Source organism: Salvelinus alpinus, chromosome 35, assembly GCF_045679555.1.
Source record: "Salvelinus alpinus chromosome 35, SLU_Salpinus.1, whole genome shotgun sequence".
NCBI lineage: Eukaryota > Metazoa > Chordata > Actinopteri > Salmoniformes > Salmonidae > Salvelinus > Salvelinus alpinus.
Genome location: NC_092120.1, coordinates 9,015,085 through 9,042,171, shown reverse-complemented (window position 1 = coordinate 9,042,171; position 27,087 = coordinate 9,015,085). Strand labels below are relative to the sequence as shown.

The window sequence follows — 27,087 nt, the reverse complement described above, 5'->3', positions numbered from 1 at the left end:
GAGAGAGAGAGAGAGGTAAAGAGGTAAAGAACGAGACAGATAAGTAAAGGAAGAGATAGTGAAAGAGCGAGGGAGAGGGGAGGGAGAGAAATAGTGAAGGAGAAAGAGAGCAGATACACAGAGACAGACAATAGTGAGAGAGGTGGGAGAGAGAACAAGAAATAAAGAGAAAGAGAGACAAAAGAAGAGACAAACGAATGTTCTGTGATAGTAGTAGTAGGACTATGTGTAGTGTACATGCCACTATACTAGATTTCCAGTTGTCACTGCAGCCACACCCCTCTCCTCATTGACTTATCACTACCTCACTACTGGCCTGCCTGGTGAGTCAGTGGGGAAAACCCCATGTCACATACTTACCATGCTGTACTACAACAGGACACACTACTAATGCCAGCAGCTAACACTCCTTATGTGGAATGAGATAGCACAACCAGTACTACACCACTATGCCTATTACATCACTGTTACATAGTGTTGTTATCCTAGAATACATACTGGACTGGATATTATGAGGAGAGGAGTCACGTGCTTTGACATGTGTGTAGAGGAGTTAACAAGTACACACTTCAGGGGGTAGAGAATTGGAGCACATGGTCCTAACTTAACCGAACAAGAGCAGGAACATAACCTCTCAACCTCTAAGTGGAAAATGTTTCAATCCAACATTGCATCCCAATGTGATGAAAGGAACAGAAAGACATTCAAGTGAGTGATGAGGACTGAGGAGACATGGCACGCTTCCTTGACCTACTCCACTTCTTTTTTCTAAAGAGAAAAGATTTCCTTGTGCGTGAGGTGATAAAGAGAGAGGGGGGAAGAAAGAGCGAGAGGGATGGAGGGAGGGGAGGGAGAAAGAGAGGGAAAGTGAAAGGGAGGAAGGGGAAGAGAGGGGAGGGAGAAAGAGAGAGGCAGGGAGAGAGCGAGAACGAAAGGGGGAGGGAGAGAGAGAGAGCGTGCTGGGTTGTCTTCCGGTTCTTTCTGAACACTATTCTCATTCAGTGGTGGGCCTCCAGGATGACTCAGGACTTGTGATGTAATTACCCAGGGACAAGCTGCTGAGAGCCCCAAGCTACACACACACACACACACACACACACACACACACACACACACACAATGTCCCTCTTCAGCCACTCTCATTCTCTCACAAACACACACATGCAATGTCACGCTTCAGCCACTCTCACACACACATTACAAGTTCATTAAAAGCACAACATTTACATCAGGGATGTGTTAAAAACTCTAGATTACTGGTTAATACTGGTTACTAGCCTCTTAGGGTCGGTATAATATGGACTGCAGTATAAATCTATAAGGTTGTGGTGACACATCAGGTCCTCTCTACTTATATCCCACACCGGAAAGGAATGGTGAAGTAATATAGAGGGTCCCCACTGAATAGGTTTTACCATGCTAAGTACTGTAAAATGGTGCCATTTGGGACGCAGCCAATTTGGGTCTTCAGTAAGTAGGCTACAGTGGGGTAGTAGTGGTCATTCCATAGAATTAGAATACGTAGAACATAGTGCACCCATGAGTTTACCAGTGAAATTGCCAAAGTTAGAGGATCCAATACTATTCTGTTCATTCTATTTCTATGAGTAATTCTTCTGATGGAAACATCTGACCTGATTTCTTTGAGAGGCATTTTATATTTAATAAGGCCTACTGTACCAGGCTATATAACAACATTTTATATTTAATAAGGCCTACTGTACCAGGCTATATAACAACATTTTATATTTAATAAGGCCTACTGTACCAGGCTATATAACAACATTTTATATTTAATAAGGCCTACTGTACCAGGCTATATAACAACATTTTATATTTAATAAGGCCTACTGTACCAGGCTATATAACAACATTTTATATTTAATAAGGCCTACTGTACCAGGCTATATAACAACATTTTATATTTAATAAGGCCTACTGTACCAGGCTATATAACAACATTTTATATTTAATAAGGTCTACTGTACCAGGCTATATAACATTTTATATTTAATAAGGCCTACTGTACCAGGCTATATAACAACATTTTATATTTAATAAGGCCTACTGTACCAGGCTATATAACAACATTTTATATTTAATAAGGCCTACTGTACCAGGCTATATAACAACATTTTATATTTAATAAGGCCTACTGTACCAGGCTATATAACAACATTTTATATTTAATAAGGCCTACTGTACCAGGCTATATAACAACATTTTATATTTAATAAGGCCTACTGTACCAGGCTATATAACAACATTTTATATTTAATAAGGCCTACTGTACCAGGCTATATAACAACATTTTATATTTAATAAGGCCTACTGTACCAGGCTATATAACAACATTTTATTGGCTATGACATAAGAGGCAAAGAATAAGTGGTGGAACCAATTGAATAGGGCTGTGACGATACCAGTATCTCAATAGTTCCATGGCAAAAATGAAAACACGAAGCAGACCAAACTCTTTGGTTGTTTAAAATCCTGCTGTATGTAATACATTGTGTGCTATAGCTTGGGAAATAAATACATGTCTCTGGATGACACCATAATGATGTTTGTTTCCAACATTAAGGCTGTTTTCCTAAGGAAGTTTGTATTTTGTTTCCTTGCCACGATACTGACGAGTATCGTGATACTGGTATCTTCCCGGACCTACAATTGAATACCTTTAGGCGTAAATCTTCTTCATAAGAAAAACCTGAGTTCAATTAAACCTCTAACGATTCTAAATCTAGTGCTTCTCTGTAGGCTAACTCCATTATCTCCCTAAGTTATTAAAAACCAAAACCAAAGAAGTGGCTCTACTCTCTAATCCCCCAAAAGAACAGCCATTGATTAAACAGTGTTGGCTAGCGGTCGACTGAGCGGTGGTCTCGCCCCCTCTCTGCAACCCACCAACAAACCAGTCCCGTTTACAAGTACCTCTTTAATGAAGCCAAATGTACTGTGTGCTCTGTGTGGTCTCTGAACTGCAGTGGCCATTGACATCCACTAATGAGAATGTGAGACAAAACCTTGTGGAATAAAGACAATAGACTTTCAGAGGAGCTTGCCATGTCCTGAGATGCACTCGCTGCCTGCAGCCTGCTGGCCCGGGGAGAAGTGCTGGGCTGAGTCGACCTCTAAAGGGAACGCTACGTAAATACTGCTGACTCATGAGGTGGACATGAACCGATCCTTGTTGTCTAATTTTTGTGTCAAATTAAGCACCCCCAAAGAGGGGATTTATCCAGGCTCACTATAGAAGAAAAAGGACCAGAACTTTGGCCGACTAAAATGGGGGCTTTCAGATGCACAATACCAAGTCATGTACAATGCACTCTCCATCCCACGCAGTTAGTTAGTGAGCTAGGTTAGTGAGCCAGAACAATAAAACGACAGAATATATAATACGGATGATTTGGAAAGTTTTGAAGTACTATCGTGCACGTTTAGCAGTGTATTTAGCAGATGCTGGGGCCAGTTAACATTTATACTTTCAGAAGTGGAGAGATGTGGATGAACTAACGCCACACTGTGGTTAACATCCAGGCCACAGTGACTACTCATCCCCATCGAACTCCCACATGCAAACCACCCAGCTCGTGGCTGAAACTCAACCATATCCCATTGATATAACAAAAGTTAACCATGGGAGTACAGAGTACAGTACAGGGCAGCCTAGTCAAAGACAGTCAGTCTATTGGCTCAAAGGGCATGAAGAAAAATCTACTCTCTTTGGAAAACAAAGTTTAGGTTATAATAGGTTATAATATATGACTAACCATATATTTCATTTTTTTCTGGTGGTTCCAGATATCAGCATATGTTCCAAAAATGCAGAACAACTTGACTCATTAACGAAAACTCAACAAGCTACCATTATGGAACGCACCCCCAAAACCAAACAATCCCTCAGTTCCTCAGCCACCGGAACAAACCACAAGCAAAAAGACCCACGGTCGGTGTCTATATATAGATCAAATAGAGGCTGATCCATCAGCTCTGTGCATTCCTCTGGGAAGAATCCCCCCTGAGCAGAGCCAGAAGCTCCCATACCTCCTCCCTGCCACACACATCACATCGGCCCCAGCCTCCAACCCCAACAATCCCCTTTGAATGGCCGAGATCTTTCCCTGCGGCTCCCTACTGAGATCAATCCAGAGAGGAGACAAATATTTCTCCAATAGGAGCAGACTGGTTAATTGCGCAGCAGGGGCCTGGGTAGCACCCTTTCAGGCTACCGCACCGCAGATCATTGTCCCCTTACGGGACTCAGGGACTCCCATTGGGCACTCACAAAAGGATGACATCATTCAATTTTGACTACACAATAAAACCAGCCGCCCGCAAGCTGCACTCACTGTACTTCTACTTGCACTGTTCACCCAAGCTGTAAGGCCAGGCAAAGGCCAGCTAGCTGCTGGTGGTGGCACACAGGGACACACAGGGACACACAGGGACACACAGGGACACACACACACACACACACACACACACACATATAGGGAACCAGCTCACTCAGACTCAATAATGCTCTGCTCTGGTATAGGCCTACTACAATACAAGAAGTTAGCAGCAGAATCAGTTTATTAAAGGTGAGTGCTGAGAAACGGTGAGAGAGATTTGATTTCAGAGATTTAACATAGCTGTACATTGTGTTCCAGTGTAATTAGGTGTTTCTGGAGAGAAGCCGAGATCAGGCCCCATTCCAATGGCTCTGCTCTCTACTCTGGACGTACAGTCATTACTGCTATTTGAATTAAGCCAGTTGTCTGTCTGCATTTCCACCAATGGTTGCCTTTTCAAAATTGAACAAGTTAGAGATTAATTGAATGTATATGCTGAGAGTGTGGGAGTATTGTTGCATCTCTTTTTTCCTGTTTACAGAAAGCACTTTCCTTGTGTCTCCATCTCTCACTCTCTCCCGCTCTCTTTTCCCTCCTCTCTCTGTGAACACAAGTTCCACTTGAGAGAAATCTGAGCTGTCCTACTTTCCTGTATGAGAGAGAGTTGAGAGAGAGCGAGGGAGAGGCAGAGAGAGATAGAGTTGAGAGAGAGGGAGGAAGAGAGATACGCAGGGCAGAGAGAAAAGCAGAAAGTTGAGAGTTGAAAGTGAGAGAAGCTGTCCTCTTCTCAGTTTAGAGAGCAAGAGAGTTGTGAGGGAGAGAGGCCTGCTCTGCCCTGCAGTGGAGGATTTCATGCATTCTCCATGACCTACATTAGTCCAGCTGAAGCTTTGCGGGCCCGCTGAGACACTCTACTCGGGCCAGATGAACTAACAGCTTGCAGCAACACATTCCACCCTGTCAAGCCTCCATCCTGGACACAGAGCACGGCAGTTCACATTCCCTCCAGTAAAGTCATGCAATGATGAATCAACTGGTCTTTTCTCACACGTTCAATATAGGCTAAACACACACTTCTATATATAGATGGTTATTGTATAATTTTCTCAGACTAAAACTGTGGCCCATGCAGGAACTTTGGGAACATATCCATGGATTAATTTCCCCAAAGACAGAGTGAAAATCATCAGTCTTCATAATGAGTATAATGAACAGAAATAGGTCATACTAACAATAACAAAACAGCAAATTTCTAAAACAGGGACACCATCAGGGACTCACTTATGTTAGAGCAGGGTTCCCCAACTGGCGGCCCGTCCGCAGGCCGAATTCAAATCAAATCAAATGTTATTTGTCACATGCATCCTAAACAACAGGTGTGGACTACTGAAATACTTACTTACGGGCCCTTCCCAACAATGGAGAGAGAAAGAACATAGAGAAATAATAGAAAAGTTAAACATGTAATAATATAAGTAATAATAGATACATAATGAATAATGATAAAAGTTAAACATGTAATAATATAAGTAATAATAGATACATAATGAATAATGATAACTTGTCTACATACAAGGACTACCAGTACCTAATGGATGTGCAGGGGTACGAGGTAATTGAGTTAGATATGTACATATAATTAGGAATAAAGTGACAGATAGTAAACAGTAGCAGCAGTGTATGTGAATCAAAACATTTAGTGCAAAAAGGGTCAATGCAGATAGTTAAATTGTTAACCAAATAGCTACCGGACTAACTATTTAGCAGTCTTATGGCTTGGGTGGCTGGAGTCTGACAATTTTTAGGGCCTTCCTCTGACACTGCCTGGTATAGAGGTTCTGGATGGCAGGGAGCTCGGCACCAGTGATGTACTGGGCAGTATGCACTACCCTCTGTAGCGCCTTCCGGTCGGATGCCAAGCAGTTGCCACACCAAGCGGTGATGCAGCCAGTCAAGATGCTCTCAATGGTGCAGTTGCAGAACTTTTTGAGGATCTGAGAGCCCATGCCAAAACTTTTCAGCCTCCTGAGGGGGAAGAGGCGTTGTCGTGCCCTCTTCACAACTGTGTTGGTGTGTTTGGATCATGATAGATTCTTAGTGATGTGGACACCGAGGAACTTGAAGCTCTCGACCCACTCTACTACAGCCAAGTCGATGTGAATGGGGGCGTCCTCGGCTCTCCACGGTCAGCTCCTTTGTCTTCCTGATGTTGAGGGAGAGGTTGTTGCATTCCTATAGGCTGTCTCATCATTGTCGGTGATCAAGCCGTCTTGTCGGCAAACTTAATGATAATGTTGCGAGTCATGCCCGCGCATGCAATCGTAGGTGAACAGGGAGTACAGGAGGGGACTAAGCACACACCCCTGAGGGGCCACGTGTTGAGGGTCAGTGTGGCGGATGTGTTGCCTACCCTCACCACCTGCGGGCGACCCGTCAGGAAGTCCAGGAACCTGTTGCAGAGTGAGGTGTTCAGTCCCAGGGTCCTTAGCTTAGTGATGAGAAAAAAAATCGACCCAGGGTTGAATCTAGTTGATGATCCCTGTGCTATAGTAATGAACAGGCCTGTACTACGTGAGGGTATGGTTCTGGCTTGTAACTTTACCTGCTAAGAGAACTCACTGTGTCTTTCTCAGTTAAGCTAACATGACACGGCTAACCAGGGTATCGTCTAGCAGTCTCAAAATAAGAGACATAAAACACAGAGGGACACGAAGGTGTCGACCTATAACCTTCCGTTCTTGTTTACGTAATAAAGAAAACAGCAGCACAAATCAACCGAGGCATTTAGCAGCATGAAAAAAATCCACTTTTATGTCAACTTCCCTCATAGAAGTTGAGTTAGCGCTTGCCTGTGAGTGACCCAACATCGCCTGTACATACATGTTGACCATTTGACCTCATCAGCACATAGAAAATAGGTTTGTTACTTAGTTTGACCTGTGACCTGGCAGGCTCAGTGTACAGAGTGAGGGACCTTAACGTCCTTCTCCCAATGGGGGACCACAGCCAGCCAGTTTGTCCAGGTAAGCTTACATCATAGCAGTTAGCATAGCCTATACTAGCATGGTCTAGCATAGCCTAGCCCCTTCAAATTCATATCTGGACTTCAAAGCATATCATTCTTCCCCCCTAATCTGGGACTGATTTAAACCTGGGACACCATGTTGGTGCAATTAATTATCAGGTACGTAGAACAGAAAACCAGCAGTAGTCTAGCCTGACAGCTCACAGTAAATTATTCCGCTGCTCTGTCGTTTGCTACATACTTTAGTCTGAGACTGTCATCATTTAAATAGTTTGTGGTGACGAGGAGCGTTGCAAAAAAACAATGTCATCATCGATTGGATCATCTCTAACCAATCACAGTATCAAAGCCAATTACGAATTTTCAAACCGTGTTCTGGCTCAGGCCAACCGATCGGTTTCTGGACCAATCAGAGACGACCGGGGAGGGACTCATTGCGGAAAAGATACTAACATCTGTAGGCGTGGCATAGCGTTTGGCTGAAGCAGTAGTCCGGACCTCGGGTAAGATTTGAATACTCTTTGCCTAGCCTAATATAGTGTAGCATAGCGTCTCTGAGTTCCCCAGAACTTAACACACAAAGCAGGACAAGCCAGGGCTGTCGATTAAACAGTCACAGATATTTGTCACTGAGTGACTGCTGCACTGGCCAAGTAATCCAAGCAGCAGGTCAAGGCTTGTCTTGCTGGGTAAGTGGAGGGTTAAATATGGCCTGACACATGAGATGTTCCAGAATAAACCACAAGCTCCCTGGCACGCCTCCAACAAGCATTTGTTAACAACACAGTTGCAATTTGTATCTCAAGAGTGCTGCCAGTCAGCGTGCAACACATAGATACACACAGATACGCTGGCTTTGCGGACACACACGTATGCAGGCACCAATTTAAGACCTGCAAGTGAACAGCATGCTTACTTCACCCACGTATGAGATTAGATACTGAGCTACAGTACAGCAGCCTCTCCTCTCCAGTACCTCTGCCTGCAACTTGCCTCAATTAATTAAATTGAACCCAAACAATTCTCTTTGGGAGGTTGAGAAAGATCTAGTCAGAGCCGAGCCAGCTGAAAGTCCTACAAGCAGTTGCAGGAGGAATGTTCTCTCCCAGCAGCAGCACAGAATGCCTAGTGCTGACTGGTCCCATGTAATCCTTCTATGTTCCATTTGGGAACATTCTTTGGGAAGGAGAAACAATAAGCATGCATTGCTTCCATACACGGGGCTCTGAACAATTATGGGCCGTGATTACATGATACTTTGCCTAAGTTCTAAATGGGACTCTATTCCCTACATAGTGCACAACTTTTTTTCCTCTGGGCCCTGATCAAAAGTAGTGCACTATATAGGAAATAGGGTGCCATTTGGCATGTACACTAAGTCAGCCCGTTGTGGGATCTGGGATGTGCTGCTTCACTCTTGCTGTGGTTTAAGAGCCTGTTAAAACAGACTCCCTCTAGTCTAGAAGCAAGGCAGCACATTTCTGGCACTGGTCACTTTGATCTCCAACTCAGCGCTGCAGAACACATTAACCTGAAAATGTGTTCCAACACAATTAACCTAAACACTCAGACGAGCCAACATCAGCAAAATACCAACATTTTATTTACGGTGGAAAAGGGTGAACTCTGACCCAAACTCAGGCATTCCTGAATCACCAGCAGCCAAGTATGATGCTCAGCTGTGGAGGTGATAGAATGCTGCACATCCCTACTAACATGTAGTGACTTTACTGTGACATTGATGAGTGGCCTCATATGCTCTGCCATGGAATTTACAACATTTACAATTATGCACATTATATTCATTCTATGTTCTAATTAGCCAATTATTACATTCCATACACAGCCATTACTGTTCATGTGAATCCAAACAATGTGGGTGACATCAAGTGGAGACTCCTTTCGCAATGTCAAGTTCTCCCACTATACCACCAATGTCAAGTTCTCCCACTATACCACCAGTGTCAAGTTCTCCCACTACTCCACCAATGTCAAGTTCACCCACTATGCTACCAGTGTCAAGTTCTCCCACTACGCCACCAATGTCAAGTTCTCCCACTACTCCACCAATGTCAAGTTCTCCCACTACGCCACCAGTGTCAAGTTCTCCCACTACGCCACCAATGTCAAGTTCTCCCACTACTCCACCAATGTCAAGTTCTCCCACTACGCCACCAGTGTCAAGTTCTCCCACTACGCCACCAATGTCAAGTTCACCCACTATACCACCAATGTCAAGTTCTCCCACTATACCACCAATGTCAAGTTCACCCACTATACCACCAATGTCAAGTTCTCCCACTATACCACCAATGTCAAGTTCTCCCACTATACCACCAATGTCAAGTTCCCCCACTATACCACCAATGTCAAGTTCTCCTACTACGCCACCAATGTCAAGTTCCCCCACTATACCACCAATGTCAAGTTCCCCCACTATACCACCAATGTCAAGTTCCCCCACTATACCACCAATGTCAAGTTCCCCCACTATACCACCAATGTCAAGTTCCCCCACTATACCACCAATGTCAAGTTCCCCCACTATACCTGTAACGGTGGTCCTCCTCCTCTTCAACCGAAAAGGAGGAGTATTGAGGGAACCAAGGCGCAGCGGGTTGTGAACACATAATATTTATTAAAGACAAGACGAAAACACGAACTTCACTATAAACTAACAAAACAACAAACGGAGTAGACAGACCTGAACGACGAACTTACATAAACACGAGAACGCACGAACAGGGAAAATAGCCTACACATAAAAATAACGATGTACAACACAAACCGAACAGTCCCGTATGGTGCGACAAACACTGACACAGGAGACAACCACCACAACGAACACTGTGAAATAACCTACCTAAAAATATCTCTCAATTAGAGGAACGCCAAACACCTGCCTCTAATTGAGAGCCATACCAGGCAACCCTTAAACCAACATAGAAACAGACAACATAGAATGCCCACCCAAACTCACGTCCTGACCAACTAACACATACAACAAACTAACAGAAATAGGTCAGGAACGTGACATAACCCCCCCCTTAAGGTGCGAACTCCGGGCGCACCAGCAGAAAGTCTAGGGGAGGGTCCGGGTGGGCATCTGACCACGGTGGTGGCTCAGGCTCTGGACGAGGTCCCCACCCCACCATAGTCAATCCCAGCTTACGTTTACCCCTTATCATGACCACCCTCTTATTTCCCCCACCTAATTTAAGGGGCAACACCAAGATAAAGGACAGCTCCGGGACAAGGTAGCTCAGGACAGAGAAATAGCTCAGGACAGAGGGATAGCTCAGGATAGAGAGGTAGCTCAGGATAAAGAGGTAGCTTAGGATAGAGGGGCAACTCCGGACTGAAAGGCAGCTCCGGACAGAGAGACAGCTCTGGACTGAGGGGCAGTTCTGGGTAAATAGCCGCTCTGGGCTAAGGGACAGCTCATGACTGGCTGCACGAGCTGCTGGCGACGCTGGCATGGCTGGCTGACGGCTCTGGACGCTCATGGCTGGCTGACGGCTCTGGACGCTCATGGCTGGCTGACGGCTCTGGACGCTCATGGCTCACTGACGGCTCTGGACGCTCATGGCTCGCTGACGGCTCTGGACGCTCATGGCTGGCTGACGGCTCTGGACGCTCATGGCTGGCTGACGGCTCTGGACGCTCATGGCTGGCTGACGGCTCTGGACGCTCATGGCTCGCTGACGGCTCTGGCAGATCCTGTCTGGTTGGCGGCTCTGGCAGATCCTGTCTGGTTGGCGGCTCTGGCAGATCCTGTCTGGTTGGCGGCTCTGGCAGATCCTGTCTGGTTGGCGGCTCTGGCAGATCCTGACTGACGACTGGCTCTAGCGGCTCCTGACTGACTATCGGCTCTGACGGCTCGGGACAGACGGGCGGCTCTAATGGCTCGGGACAGACGGATGGCTCAGACGGCGCTGGGGAGACGGATGGCTCAGACGGCGCTGGGGAGACGGATGGCTCAGATGGCGCTGCGGAGACGGATGGCTCAGACGGCGCTGCGGAGACGGATGGCTCTGGCTGATCCAGTCTGGCGGAAGGCTTTGGCTGCTCCTGTCTGGCGGAAGGCTCTAGCGGCTCCTGTCTGGCGGAAGGCTCTAGCGGCTCCTGTCTGGCGGAAGGCTCTGTAGGCTCATGGCAGACGGGCGGCTTTGCAGGCTCATGGCAGACGGGCGGCTTTGAAGGCTCAATACCGACGGGCCGTTCATGCGGCGCTTGGCAGACGGACAGTTCAGGCGCCGTTGGGCAGACGGCAGACTCTGGCCGGCTGAGACGCACTGTAGGCCTGGTACGTGGTGCCGGAACTGGAGGCACCGGACTGGAGACACGCACCTTCAGGCTAGTGCGGGGAGCAGGGACAGGGCACACTGACCTCTCAAAGCGCACTATAGGCCTGGTGCGTGGTACCGGCACTGGTGGCACCGGGCTGAGTGCACGCACCTCAGGACGAGTACGGGGAGAAGGAACAGTGCGTACAGGGCTCTGGAGACGCACAGGAGGCTTAGTGCGTGTTGTCGGAACTGGAGGCACCGAACTGGATACACGCACCATAGGAAAAGTGCGTGGAGGAGGAACAGGGCTCTGGAGACGCACTGGAAACCTGGTGCGTAGTGTAGGCACTGGTGGTACTGGGCTGGGGCGAAAAGGTAGCGCCGGAAATACCGGACCGTGCAGGCGTACTGGCTCTCTTGAGCATTGAGCCTGCCCAACCTTACCTGGTTGAATGCTCCCGGTCGCCCGACCAGTGCGGGGAGGTGGAATAACCCGCACCGGGCTATGTAGGCGAACCGGGGAAACCATGCGTAAGGCAGGTGCCATGTATGCCGGCCCGAGGAGACGCACTGGAGACCAGACGCGTTGAGCCGGCCTCATGACACCTGGCTCAATGCCCAATCTAGCCCTACCAGTGCGGGGAGGTGGAATAACCCGCACCGGGCTATGCACACGTACAGGAGACACCGTGCGCTCTACTGCGTAACACGGTGTCTGCCCGTACTCCCGCTCTCCACGGTTAGCCTGGTAAGTGGGCGCAGGTCTCCTACCTGCCCTTGGCCCACTACCTCTTAGCCCCCCCCCAAGAAATTTTTGGGTGGTACTCACGGGCTTTTCGGGCTTCCGTGCTAGACGCGTCCCCTCATAACTCCGGTTCCCTTCTCCGGTTGCCTCTGCTCTCCTCAGTGCCTCCAGCTGTTCCCATGGGAGGCGATCCCTTCCAGCCAGGATCTCCTCCCATGTGTAGCAACCTTTACCGTCCAATACATCGTCCCAAGTCCATTCCTCCTTCTTGCGCTGTCCCTTACTCCGTTTACACCGCTGCTTGATTCTGGATTGGTGGGTGGTTCTGTACCAGATAGGTCTGTATCGGTTTTGCACGTTTGTTATTTTGTAAGTTGTTTGTAGTGTTCACTTGTTCTTATAATTAAACATGTTGAGCACTGGCTACGCTGCATTTTGGTCCTCTCCTTCACCCCAGGAAGAAAACCTTTACAATACCACCAATGTCAAGTTCCCCCACTATACCACCAATGTCAAGTTCTCCCACTATACCACCAATGTCAAGTTCTCCCACTACGCCACCAATGTCAAGTTCTCCCACTATACCACCAATGTCAAGTTCTCCCACTATACCACCATTGTCAAGTTCTCCCACTACGCCACCAGTGTCAAGTTCTCCCACTACGCCACCAATGTCAAGTTCTCCTACTACGCCACCAGTGTCAAGTTCTCCCACTACGCCACCAATGTCAAGTTCTCCTACTACGCCACCAGTGTCAAGTTCTCCCACTACGCCACCAATGTCAAGTTCTCCTACTACGCCACCAGTGTCAAGTTCTCCCTCTATGCCACCAATGTCAAGTTCCCCCACTATGCCACCAATGTCAAGTTCTCCCTCTATGCCACCAATGTCAAGTTCCCCCACTATGCCACCAATGTCAAGTTCTCCCTCTATGCCACCAATGTCAAGTTCCCCCACTATGCCACCAATGTCAAGTTCTCCCTCTATGCCACCAATGTCAAGTTCCCCCACTATGCCACCAATGTCAAGTTCTCCCACTATGCCACCAATGTCAAGTTCCCCCACTATGCCACCAATGTCAAGTTCCCCCACTATGCCACCAATGTCAAGTTCCCCCACTATGCCACCAATGTCAAGTTCTCCCACTATACCACCAATGTCAAGTTCCCCCACTATGCCACCAATGTCAAGTTCTCCCACTATACCACCAATGTCAAGTTCTCCCACTATACCACCAATGTCAAGTTCCCCCACTATGCCACTCAACTGACTGAGTGGCTGCTTTTCCAAGCCTCTTACCTCACCATGTGTAAATATGCATCACTACAGTAATGAGCTCAGAGGCTATTAACCATATTGCTCATCTCTCTCTCCACACACTCCTACTCCTCTTCTCCTTTCAGCGTGCGTGCCAGCTGCTGAGTTCACAGAAAGATTTAAAAGGATAAAGCGTTGCACACAACGGAAGAGGCGGAGGGAGGGGGTGGGAGCGGGAGGTGAACCTGTGTCACCGGTGTGTCAACTTAACAACAGCCTAATAGAAACAGAAAGGAGGCTAAGCTAAGGAGGACTAGGCACCAGGCATGACAGTGCAGTTTACTAACCCAGTAATAGGGCTGCAGCACAGTTGCGTCACATGCGGTGTCGCTGGCGTGCTTAGACTTGTCCCTGATGGTGTGTGGTATGGGCTAAAACCCAGAGTCTGACTGCATGGTGATGGATGCCCTTGGACTCTGTGCTGTGAGAGCCAGTTATGTGGTTCGCATCCATCCTGCAGCCTCTTAGGACTGATGACTTACTACAGAGCAGACATGACAGACAGAGATGGACAGACAGACAGGACTGGGACGGAGGGCGCTCAAGGTACAGACAGTACATTCAGATCTGCAGCTTCTGTCCAACCAATGCCAACCCATGGACAACTCACATCAGATCAGCATACGTCCACTAATTACAGAGATCATTGTGTCCAGATCAGTTGAAGACACAACACTAGGGACAGGGTGTCCAGGTCAGTCAGGCTGGCAGCATCAGGACCAGTTAGTATAGTGACTACTGGTTGGTCAAGACCCTCCATCTTCAGCCCAGTTAACAGATCATGAAAGACCCTACGCCACCAGGGTTGTCAAAACCAGCCAGTGAACATCCATCCGTCCATTACGAAACAAGTCAGTTATTTGTTAACACTACCATTTAAGAGCACAGCTGGGGTGAGACACAGAGAAAGCGAGAGCTAGGTCATTGATTGATACTTTGGGGGGGAGGCAAATGAAAATCATATGGGCATCGTGTAACAGACTGCGCAGTGATCCCTGACAGGCTTGCCGGCAGCGCAGCGTTCGCGTGCCTCCAATGCGCGGGGGCTGGGGAAGAGGAATTGGAGCCTGTCAAAAAGCGCCCAGAGGTTGGAAAATTCTGTAAACAGCTAAACTTCTCACCAGCCCTACTCCGCCAGCCAGCCAGGCCTCCAGGGTCGGCATGCAGGCAGGCAGAAAGACGGACGTACAGACAGAGCCGATTCTAGAGGGCAGGCACTGCATGCTGGGAGAGCAAAGCAGAGCCAGCTGTGGAGCAGGGCCCATCTCTACGACCCCCAGCCTCACACACACACAGATGCACAAATGCCCGTACACACACACACACACACACACACACACACACACACACACACACACACACACACACACACACACACACACACACACACACACACACACACACACACACACACACACACACACACAGAGACAAACTCACACACACTATGCAAAGGTTTTAAGGCAACATGTCTTTATCTCAGTATAGTGGGCCAATCACAAGCTGGAAAAACATGCTTTAGAACTGCTTTACAAACACTGCATGTTCTAGCCAAAGGTACATAGAACCAAATAAATATATGGTTATTTTCCATCTCCATCTCCCTGCATCTACAGACTACAGCTCATGCTGCCAGTTCTTACAGACCAGGCCTGGGTTCAAATAGTATTTGTCTTCTGTCAAATACTTTCATTGAGCCTGCCTGAAGTGCCAGATTGGCGGGGCTTGCATTTTCCACGGGTTCCATTGAGCCAGGCAAGCTCTATCAAGCAGCTGAAAGTATTTGAAAATAAAGCGAATACACTTTGAACCCAGGGTCTGCTAATACAGGCTCTGATCCCCAGCGCCATAAAAGTCAAGTCCCTGTCCAGTTTTTATTTTGATGATTGTAGTTCTCAAAGATGATCTTATTTAAAAACATATAGCTCCATTATCTTTTCTACATACTTTATATCTGGTTTTAGTCGTTTAAGTTTACACTGAAAACTTTTTAACATCCTGAAAATGTGTTTTTAATAAAACTAAAAAACATATACAGTACCAGTCAAAAGTTTGGACACACCTACTCATTCAAGGGATTTTCTTTTACTATTTTCTACATTGTAGAATAATAGTGAAGACATCAAAACTATGGAATAATGTAGTAACCAAAAAAAAAATTACAAATCAAAATATACTTTAGATTTTTTAGGTCAGGTGATTGTGGAGGCCAGGTCATCTAATGCAGCACTTCATCACCCTCATTCTTGGACAAATAGCCCTTACACAAGATGGGATGCAAACCAGATGGGATGGCGTATCGCTGCAGAATGCTGTGGTAGCCATACTGGTTAAGTGTGCCTTGAATTCTAAATAAATCACAGTGTCACCAGCAAAGCACCCCCACACCTCCTCCTCCTTTCTTCACGGTGGGAACCACACATGCAGAGAGCATCCGTTTACCTACTCTGTGTCTCACAAAGACACGGCTGTTGGAACCAAAAATCTCAAATTTGGAATAATCAGACCAAAGGACAGATTTTCACCAGTCTAATGTCCATTGCTCGTGTTTCTTGGCCCAAGCAATACTGTACTTCTTAACCTCTCTTGGGCACGTGAGACGGTAGCGTCCCACCTCTTCAACAGCCAGTGAAACTGGTGGGCGCCAAATTCATATACAGAAATACTCATTATAAAAATTCAGAAAACAAAACATATTTTACATAGGTTTAAAGATGAACTGCTTGTGAATCCAACCACGGTGTCAGATTTTTTAAATGCTTTACGGCGAAAGCATACATTATGATTATGAGAACATAGCCCACTAAACAAATCATTACAAACAGTAGCCAGCCAGCTAGAACAGTTACACAATTTAGAAAAAGAGATAAAATGAATCCCTTACCTTTGATGATCTACATATGGTTGCAATCAGCAGACATTAATTTACTCAATAAATGTTATTTTTGTTCGATAAAGTATCTTTATACCCAAAAACCTCAGTTTTGTTCGCGCGTTTTCTTCAGTAATCCACAGGCTAAAACGCAGTAAAAACAGGAAGACAAAAAAATCCAAATTGTATCGGTAAAGTTCATAGAAACATGTCAAACGATGTTTATATTCAAACCTCAGGTTGTTTTTAGCCTAAATAATCAATAATATTTCAACCGGACAATAACGTTGTCAATATAAAATGTAAACAAGAAACGCACTCTCTCGGTCTTGCGCAGGAAAAAGCTCTGTGACACGGCAGGGTCCACTCATTCAGACTGCTCTTACTTCCTCATTTTTCAGAATACAAGCCTGAAACATGTTCTGAAGACTGTTGACATCTAGTGGAAGGCATAGAAACTGTATTTTGAGTCCTAAGTCAATGGATACTGTATTGGCATTGAATAGAAAACTACAAAACCAAAAAATAAATACTTCCTGAATGGATTTTTCTCAGGTTTTTGCCTGCCAAATCAGTTCTGTTATACTCACAGACACTATTTTAACAGTTTTGGAAACTTTAGAGTGTTTTCTATCCAAATCTACCAGTTATATGCATATCATATATTCTGGGCCCGAGATGCAGGCAGTTTAATTTGGGCATGCATTTCATCCAAAATTCCGAATGCTGCCCCCTACCCTAGAGAAGTTAATGGTGTCCTTTAGTAGTGTTTTCTTTGCAGAAATTCGACCATGAAGGCCTGATTAATGCAGTCTCCTCTGAACAGTTGATGTTGAGACGTGTCTGTTACTGGAACTCTGTGAAGCATTTATTTGGGCTACAATCTAAGTTGCAGTTAACACTAATGAACTTATCCTCTGCAGCAGAGGTAACTCTGTGTCTTAATTTCCTGTGGCGGTGCTCATGAGAGACTGTTTCAATATAGCGCTTGACGGTTTTTACGACTGCACTTGAAGAATCTTTCAAAGTTATGGAAATTTTCCAGATTGACTGACCTTCATGACTTAAAGTAATGATGAACTGTCGTTTCTCTTATTCTCTTATTTTAGCTGTTCTTGCCAGAATATGTACTTTGTCTTTTACCAAATAGGGCTATCTTCTGTATCCCACCCCTACCTTGTCACAACTCAACTGATTGGCTCAAACGCATTAAGAAGGAAATAAATCCCACAAATTAACTTTTAACAAGGCACACCTGTTCATTTAAATGCATTCCAGGTGACTACCTCATGAAGCTGGTTGAAAGAATGCCAAGAGTGTGCAAAGGTGAAATCAAGGCAAAGGGTGGCTACTTTGAAGAATCTAAAATATATTTTGATTGACTAAACACGTACGGTTTTGGTTACTACATGATTCCATATGTGTTATTTCATAGTTTTGTTGTCTTCACTATTATTCTACAATGCAGAAAATAGTACAAATAAAGAACAACCCTTGAATGAGTAGGTGTGTCCAAACTTTTGACTGGTACTGTATTTTGGAGTGGCGGCAACAATTCAGCAGAGGCAACCCGCCACTGCTAAATGGATATAGGGGAAACATTGATTCTGATGAGAGATAATGACTGTGGGAGAAATAAACCAAACTGCTGTGGTACTGTAAGATGTACGACACCATACTTTAGTGGCCCTTTTCAAGAACAATCTTCATGGTTAGCTAAGCTATCATAGTAAGGAGTGAAGAGAAGGGTCTCTGACTTACGTATGTGCCTGAGGGCTGACACGGAGGTAAGGACCCAGGGCTGAGGACAGGAGAGCCGGAGAGCTCGGGAAAGGGGTTGGGGATGGCTGGCAGAGAGGACGTCCGGAGCTGCTGCTCCTCTTCCTGCAGTCTCCTGAGAATCACAACATTCAGGGAGGACATTAACAAAGTGGGGGACAGACACACACAGACAGAGTGAAAAAGCTGTTATGAAGCAGATGAATGCAGATCATGAGAACACGAGGACAGTCTCCCCTAATATAAACCCAATGCTTTGTAGCTGAGTATGAATAATGAATAATCCACGGTTTCACAGTGAGGGAGAGACTTCTGCCGAGCCGAGGCCTCATGCCCATTTCTCTCTGATCACTGCACTGTGAGCTGATTCTTTCTGCCACACCACAGGAACACTGCCAGCGTTTGAGGAGCTACTAATTACATGCAATATTCATCAAACCATTATTTCATGCAGTTTCAAGAGGAAAGTGCCCATTTTATGACCCGCTGCAAGAGCAACAGCCTGTTCATTCACTGTCTGCCTGTCAATAAGAAACCGACTAGGGCTGCGCCCCCAACGGCACCCTATTATTCCATTTATAGTGATTTACTTTTGACCAGGGCTTATAGGGCTCTGGTCAAAAGTAGTACACTAGGTAGGGAATAGGGTGCCATTTGGGATGCAACCCCTGGCTGTCAATCAGAAAGAGACTAGAGGTTGGCTTGGCTTTATATGATGACTAGCATCTGAAGTGAACTGCAGCAGCCAGGCAGATAGCCATCATTAGCATCTCTCTACACTTTCTCCAAACCCAGGCGGGTAGGGGAGTTCAAAAGGAGAAGTGTTTGATGCAGTTCCATGTGAGTCAGGAGCAGGGTGCTATTCGGAGGTCAGGACTGTATCATTTCAATCTGACAGAATACACCAATGATACAGCTCATTACCAGCCAGTGCCAAACGTTCTCTAGGGATCCAAAATAATGGATGCTACAACTCTGACAGACCGTTTTAGATTCCATTAAGACCAGAGGTGAATAAAAGTTCCTCTCAGCTTATGGGAGCAGTTGACACCCTGTTTCTAGAATTAAAGAGAATTTTAACTTGGTCTCCCCCTCTGCTAAGCTATGTTAGGACAAGGGGAAAGTGACAGGGGGAGAATGGGTCACACAGAGATTGCGGCTAGGCAAAACTATGAACTATAATAAGCACATATACCTGTCCTCACAGAGAATACTGAGAACATGGTCCCTTGTTTAGATGTACATTGTTTAGATGGACCATGAGAACATGGTCCCTTGTTTCTGTACAGCACTTTGTGACAACAGCTGATGTAAGAAGGTCTTTATAAATACATTTGATTGATTGATAGAGGACTTTTATCTATCAGGTGTGGGTGTGTTGTGTGTGCTCACCAACAGCATGCCAGGCACACAACTGTGTCCAGTAAGTGCTGTGTGTGTGTGTGTGTGTGTGTGTGTGTGTGTGTGTGTGTGTGTGTGTGTGTGTGTGTGTGTGTGTGTGTGTGTGTGTGTGTGTGTGTGTGTGTGTGTGCCAACACAGTAGACATACCTGACGGCGAGGATGTGCATGGGCTGGGAGCGTCGGAGTCTCTGTTTGGGGGAGGTGGGGCTGTGCTGCAGCTCGCTGGCGGAGGTGTGGTTGTGGGGGGGCATGGGGGCGCTGCGGTGCACATGCACCTGGCCGTTGTGCTGCAGGAGGGGAACTGACTCAGACTGCACGCTGCTGCATGTGGAGTACAGGCTCTCGAACGAGGAGTTCATGTCATTCACCAGCGCCTCCAGGTCCACATCATCTTCTGTAGGGGGAGGAGGGAGAGACAAGGAGAGAGTGACAGGAGAAAGAGAGAGAGAGTCTGTGTGTGTGATATTCAGAGACAGACACAAAGTGTGTATGTATGTATGTGTGTGTGTGTGTTATATCATATGCACATCCCAAAAATCTCTTGTGCACCAGGTTGACCTCTACTGTTCACGTGCTTTATTCATGCATGTTGGTTACATGTGTAAGAATCTACTTCTCTCAATACTTCATGCACACCTGTCATCACCAACCAGTTTTGCAGTGTAGCTGCACGCACACAAAAACCCTAACATGACGTAGCTTAATCATCATTACCAACCTGTCAGGCAGTGAAGCTAATTCACCTGTTGAAACACTCCCTACGTTAACTACATGTTCATGTTATCAAGGCTCTCTGTATCTCTGGGGAAGACTAGAGTAAAAGCCGAGACCTGTAGTCTCAATACTCCCATCCTTCAGCATAATCACTACTGGCCTCAGGGTAAGAGATCAAACCAGGCCATTGGTTAAGAGGCACAGAGGTCACTCCCAGTGAGCCAATGGTGGATGGAAGTTTTGACAGTTCAGAGTTATGTCCCAAATGGCACCCTATTTCCTATATAGTTCATAATGTAAGGAATAGGGTGCCATTTGGGACGTATTGTTAGTTTCATTACTGTGGGGGAGTGTCTGCAGGGCATGTCATCTCCTAATAATCATAATCTCTGAGACAATGGACAGCCAGTAATAGAAAACTACTGATATTTTCTCAAGTTTCCCCTTTAATTCCCCATTGCTATACTGCAGTTACCTATTTCACCACTAGATGCTGCTCAAACTCTACCATGCAATTCAGGGCTTTGGATGTCCACTTTGGCAATTAGAATGTTCTGCACTGTATGCTATTGTTACCTGGCTGGGCCGAGGTAAGTAGAAAGACCAAAGCAATTCTTCATTCATTTATTCTATGTTGTGGTTTTAATCAATCACTTTGAATGGTGAAATCCATAGCATGTGCAATAGGGCACACCACATTTTCTAAATGTTGCATCATGGCATCGATTTGCATACTATGGATTTGCAAGCCTAAATAGTATTAATCTACATTAATACTCTGAAGGCTTTTCGACCCAAATCTTATAATTCCTTCATAATGAACCATTGTACGCATTTTCAAATGTAAAGCATGTAACTATAGCCTAATATTCAAACAAATAATGAGCCATTGAGAACAGCCCCCAGTATCTCCCCACAGCCTATGCTGACCCAGTGATGCAGTTGCTCCCCCCCGCACCCGCCCCCCTCATACAGAGCTGCAGCTGACAGACAGGCAGACTAATCTATGCCTTTTGAGGAACCTTTCCTGAAAAGGTGTCCCCTAACCAGCTGTATCACAGGTGCCTAATCTGTCAGTATTAATAGTCAGTGAGCTAAGCCCCTTCTCTACAAGATCCTGGAGAGTTAAAGACACACGTAGGCTACAGAAGTGTACTGTACGGTCTAAAATAGCTTTGTGTTAGGTGAATAGTATTCAAGTGTTTTGTAACAAGATAACATAAAGTTACTTATACCTAAGTAGTCAGGCATGTCGTCTACATGCCGTTACATGTGGGGGTGAAACTCTAGAACGAAGATCCAATCCGATCAAGATATGTGTGGGCGTGGTTGGATAATTGCCATACTAGATTGTCAACAATAAGCTTATGGCCCAATTTATTAGCTAGAACCGTGACAGGCAAAAACTCACGCACACACAGACACACACCCAATGGGGCAACTGGGTCAGGATTATTTGTCTTTGACACTGTGTTTAGAAAATAGAAAAATTGCACTAGTGGAGCTTGGCAGAAGTTAAGGACATAAACATCTTTATTTATGCCCATCAAACAAGCAACAGTCACAGCAGACCTGGCCCTACAATATTACTGACATAAATTAGACACTCTTAAAATAGCATGAGAGCAGACAGCAGCGTTCATCAATTACCTTTGGCTCTGGAGCACGAGGACAACAAGGCAAGCCCAGACAGAGACAGGATGGGACAACAGGCAAAGCCAAGAATGGAATGGGGATGAAGCACATGGACAAGGCTAGCAGAGCCAGGGATTGAAGATTAAGATGGGATGGAAAGCGACAGGATGAGGATGAAGCATATGGACAACAAAGCGACCTTTCAGAGACTTTGGGTCGTTGAAAAGACTGTATAAGTCCCATGTAATATTATTATTAACAAGACAAGCACAGCCAGTGACAGGATGGTTATGAAGCACGAGGACAACAAGCATGATGGAACAGGATGCTTGGGTTCAGGAACAGCAGATGCTAGTGGGGCACAAGGCTAATAGCAGTCTGTCTGGAATAGAGCCAAGGTCAGGAGTAGAAGGTCTGGTCTGTCAGAAGGTAGATGCAGGGTCAGGGGAGCACATAAAGGTTTAGACACTTAAGCAATAAGGCACGAGGGGTGTGGTATATGGCCAATATACCATGCCTAAGGGATGTTCTTAGCACGACAAGTGCCTGGATACTTGGCTATACTGTATACCACAAACCCGAGGTGCCTAATTGCTATTATAAACTGGTTACCAACGTAATTAGAGTAAAAAAATAAATGTTTTGTCATTCCCGTGGTATACGGTCTGATATACCACGGCTGTCAGTCAAATCAGCATTCAGGGCTCGAACCACCCCGCTTATAATATCTAATAATAACTTCGAGTACTGTCTGTTATAGGGCACCTGCTCATGTTCTCAAATGATGTATCTTTTTTACATTTCAAGTAGTCCCTGAATTAGGCTAGAGAGACTGGACTGTCTAAATGATGTTGTGACCACAATTACATCTTGTCTTGCAGTGAGATCTACCAGGAAAAGGAATTCTAGGAAAAGGAATTCTACCAGGAAAAGGAATTCTAGGAAAAGGAATTCTACCGGGAAAAGGAATTATACAACTCCCTCCAGTGCCAGTGGCTAACACTAACCTGACATAAAATTGTCTCGTTAGTCTAGAGATCCGTCTCATGCAGAGGCAAGGAGAAAGAGAGAGAGAGGGCGCTGTTCAATTTCCTTAAATGGCTGTCATGCAATCTGAACGCTGAATACCTTATTAAGAGCAGTCGTCTCACTCTCTGATTAAATCAATCGGCAGAATTTACATTTTGGACTGAGAACATCTCATTCAGGTTTCAGGCTTATTTTGATATGACTGAATAATACATTAGAATATAATAGCCTCTTAGAAAAAAATATTAACTATTAAAACCATGACTTAAAAATAACAGATATTGGCATAAGATGGAGGGGATGTTGGAACGTAACTAACGGAATTACAGTTAACAAAAATGTATGCTTAATCCAGTATAAACTAAAGTATATAATTTATTATACAAGAGACAAAATTCCCAAATTCTACACCACAATGGCAGAGTCACAGAGTCATGTCTTAAGTGTAAAACTAATAATGACTCAGTAATCCATGCCTTCTGGGAATGTTATACATTCAAAAAGTTACGGGTGGAGTTAGAAAGTTGTCTGTCAGAAGAATTACAATATAAATGTACTTTAATCCGTCTGGCTGCATATTTCAAGACATGGTATATGAGGGTGCGGGGAGATACACGATGGTTTGGAGAATACTTTTCTCGTCAATCATCTTGAAAAAAACGTATACTTAAAACTGGAAATCAACCAATCCTCAATCGTTAACACAATGGAAAGGTCAAATGCTTTATTGTCTAAATGTTGAAAGGGCGTGGGCGACAGAGAGAAACAAAATGGTGCAGTCTGAGGCCATGTGGCGGAGAGTGATGTGGTTTCTGGAGATGGGGGTGTGAGCAGGTGGGTCGGTGAAGGATGATGTTTGTGTGTGTTTGAATGCTGTCGTTTCTATGTGTATGTTTTGTATTGTCAAAAACAAAAACTCATCGTACAAAAAACAATATTTACTTGTATAAAATAATATAATAGCCTACATACTATCCTGGGATCAAATGGTATTTGTTTTCTGTCAAAAACTTTAGTTGCGCTTGACTGAGGTTGCCTAGCACAATGGAACCAATGCAATAGTCCCAAAAGTGCAAACCCTGCCCATTCAAACGCTCAAAGTAGTTGAAAGAAAACAAATACTAATTGAACCCATGTCATACTCCTACTACAACTAAAAATATGCTCAGTCAGTCTAGAACAGGGTCAATCCAACTGTAACTCTGACAGCCCCTCACTGTCTCTCATTGAGACAACAACAAGTCACAGACAGATCCCTATTCAGGTTATTGTCTGTCTTATTCAGGGCCTGTCCTGTTTGTCTGTCCTGTTTGTATTCCCTATATAGAACACTACTTTTGACCAGAGGCCATAGGGCTCTGGTCAAAAGTAGAGCACTACATAGGAAATAGGGTGCATTACCTAGGCAATAGGGTGCATTACCTAGGCAATAGGGTTCATTACCTAGGCAATAGGGTGCATTACCTAGGCAATAGGGTGCCAGTTGGGACACACACTATGTCAGTACTGTAGGGGCCAAGCCAGGGCTGGCTGGTGGCGTAGCGGTTAGCATAAAGCCCTCCATCGCGACGGAATGGTTCCCCCACTCTCTCTCAGCATTCCAGCTTGTCTGCTTCAACAGCCGAAGCTTCCCTTTTCACTGTCTATTATTAATTTGTAAAAGGGAAAAGGCTGGCAAGCCCTGGTGATAACTCCATAAAAGCTGTTTGGGATGTTTCCGCTGTTTAGCAGACCATTATATGGACCAAATTCCATATGGCTTTTCTTTACAACCACTCAGTAATGTATGTATTCATTATAATCTTTCTATCTGAATTAATTATGAGTGGCGTCATCTCAACCAAATTTCCCCCCTGCCCTTTCCCAATGTACTCCTGCTACACACACACCTACTAAACTAAAGGGAAATAATATGTGTGATAGTTTAGTTATCAGGAGTTCGGGATAACAAATCAAAAAGTACTTTGGTAAAAGTGATGTGTTGACAACGTAGCCCAGTCCCTCTAACCAGCCACTGTCAATTAGCATTCAAATGTGTAGAAAACAAAGGGGAGCTGGCATGGCTGGGGTGGAAGTCGGGAAATGGCACAGCGTCCTTGGGATGTGACGAGGAGACCGGACGATATGAAGACAACACAGGAAAAAATGGCCCCCGTGAAAGGAATCAGCGGACCCATTCTTTCACGGTTCACACAGATACAGCCTTAACTGTACAGCGCGGTTCTACAGTGACTAGGACAATACTGGGACAATACGGAGTTCCAGTACACACCCACTGAGGACAGGAGGGGTGGAGAAGAAGCAAAGCAAAAATCAAAGCCCAATCAGAATGAGCAGAAGCCTGTTCTTGGGAAACACTTAATCAGTTTAAATCTGCGTATTTAATTTACATCAGCTACCATCATCTCAAAAGAACCCTCCTCACCACGTCTTTCATCTGAGGAATGCGTGATTGGATATTGCCTGTTCCAGATGTCATCAAAACCTGAGCGCCAGCCAGGGCTACAAGCCAGGGCCTATGACTCTCAACAAAGCATCATTTGTTTTAACCTTTATTTAACTAGGGAAGTCAGTTAAGAACAAATTCTTATTTACAATGATGGCCTACCGGGTTAACTGTCTTGTTCAGGGGAAGAATGACAGATTTGAACGGGGATTCAATCCAACAACCTTACCAGTTATTGGCCCAAAGCTCTAACCACTATGGTACCTGCCGCCCTAAAGGAATAACTTTTGGAACAGGACCTTGATACTTGAAATACAAGTTAACTTCTCAACTAGAAAGTGTATTATTGGAGCGCATCGGAACCATTGATAGGATTTATTACCTAGCAACTGTGCCTGCCTGGGTTTGGGGCTGGGGCAGACAAACCACACTTCCATCAGTCTTGTTTGTCCCAAATGGCACCCTATGGCCCATAGGGCTCTGGTAAAAAGTAGTACACTATATAGGGAAGAGGGTGCCATTTGGAGTACAGCCCTATGCTTCAGCCGTAGGTTATATTACTGTTTACCAGTAAACTACCAGAATGTTGGTATCTTTCAAGGATTTTATGTAATCAATCACAAGACATCTAGTGGCCGTGCACTTCAGATTATCACAGGTCTCTAATTATCTCAGGTGTCTAATTATCTTTTTTTGTCATTTAGCAGACACTTTCATCCAGAGCAATTTACAGTAGTGAGTGCATACATTTTCATACTGGTCCCCCGTGGGAAATGAACCCACAACCCTGTCACTGCAAGCGCCATGCTCTACCAACTGATGCACAAAGGACTCTGGCCTTACCACATCTAAAATTTATCAAATAATAAAATAAGATGACTTTAAAATAAAAAATACAATGAAAAAACTGTAAAACATTATCCTAAATTTAAACCATCAACTTAGTGAATACCATTGGTGTTTAATATGATGTTAAACACCAATGTTATCAGCATGAAATGTCCTGGTATACACCTTACACTGTATGTGGCCTGGAAACAAGGGCTCAGTCAATTTGTTGCTGTTGTCTTACAACTTCTGGCGCATTGACAATGTCGTTAAATATAAATTATACTGAACAAAAATATAAACGCAACATGCAACAATTCAAAGATTTTACTGAGTTACAGATCATATAAGGAAATCAGTCAATTGAAATAAATTCATTAGTCCCTAATCTATGGATTTCACATGAATGGGAATACAGATATGCATCTTTTGGTCACAGATACCTTAAAAAATATTGTATTTCTGTACATTCGGAATGCCTTCGATAAAATGCAATTGTGTTCATTCTCCGTAGCTTATGCCTGCCCATACCATAACCCCACCGCAACCATAGGGCACTCTGTTCACAACGTTGACATCAGAAAACCGCTCGCCCATACGACGCCAAACACATGGTCTGCAGTTATGAGGCCTGTTGGACGTACTTCCAAATTATGTAAAATGAC

General features: G+C 45.1%; 1 protein-coding gene across 7 annotated transcripts in view; it reads right to left on the bottom strand.

Annotated features, from left to right (window-relative positions):
• The window catches only part of LOC139563919 (growth factor receptor-bound protein 10-like), an 86,889-nt gene that overhangs the window by 19,260 nt on the left and 40,542 nt on the right, over positions 1-27,087 (bottom strand). For all 7 annotated transcript variants that reach the window (XM_071382941.1, XM_071382942.1, XM_071382944.1 and 4 more), the window contains 2 exons: positions 19,918-20,164; positions 18,351-18,483 (listed from right to left, as the gene is read on the bottom strand). In XM_071382941.1, the coding sequence (XP_071239042.1) occupies positions 18,351-18,483; positions 19,918-20,164 (380 nt within the window). The remainder of the gene's footprint in view (positions 1-18,350; positions 18,484-19,917; positions 20,165-27,087) is intronic.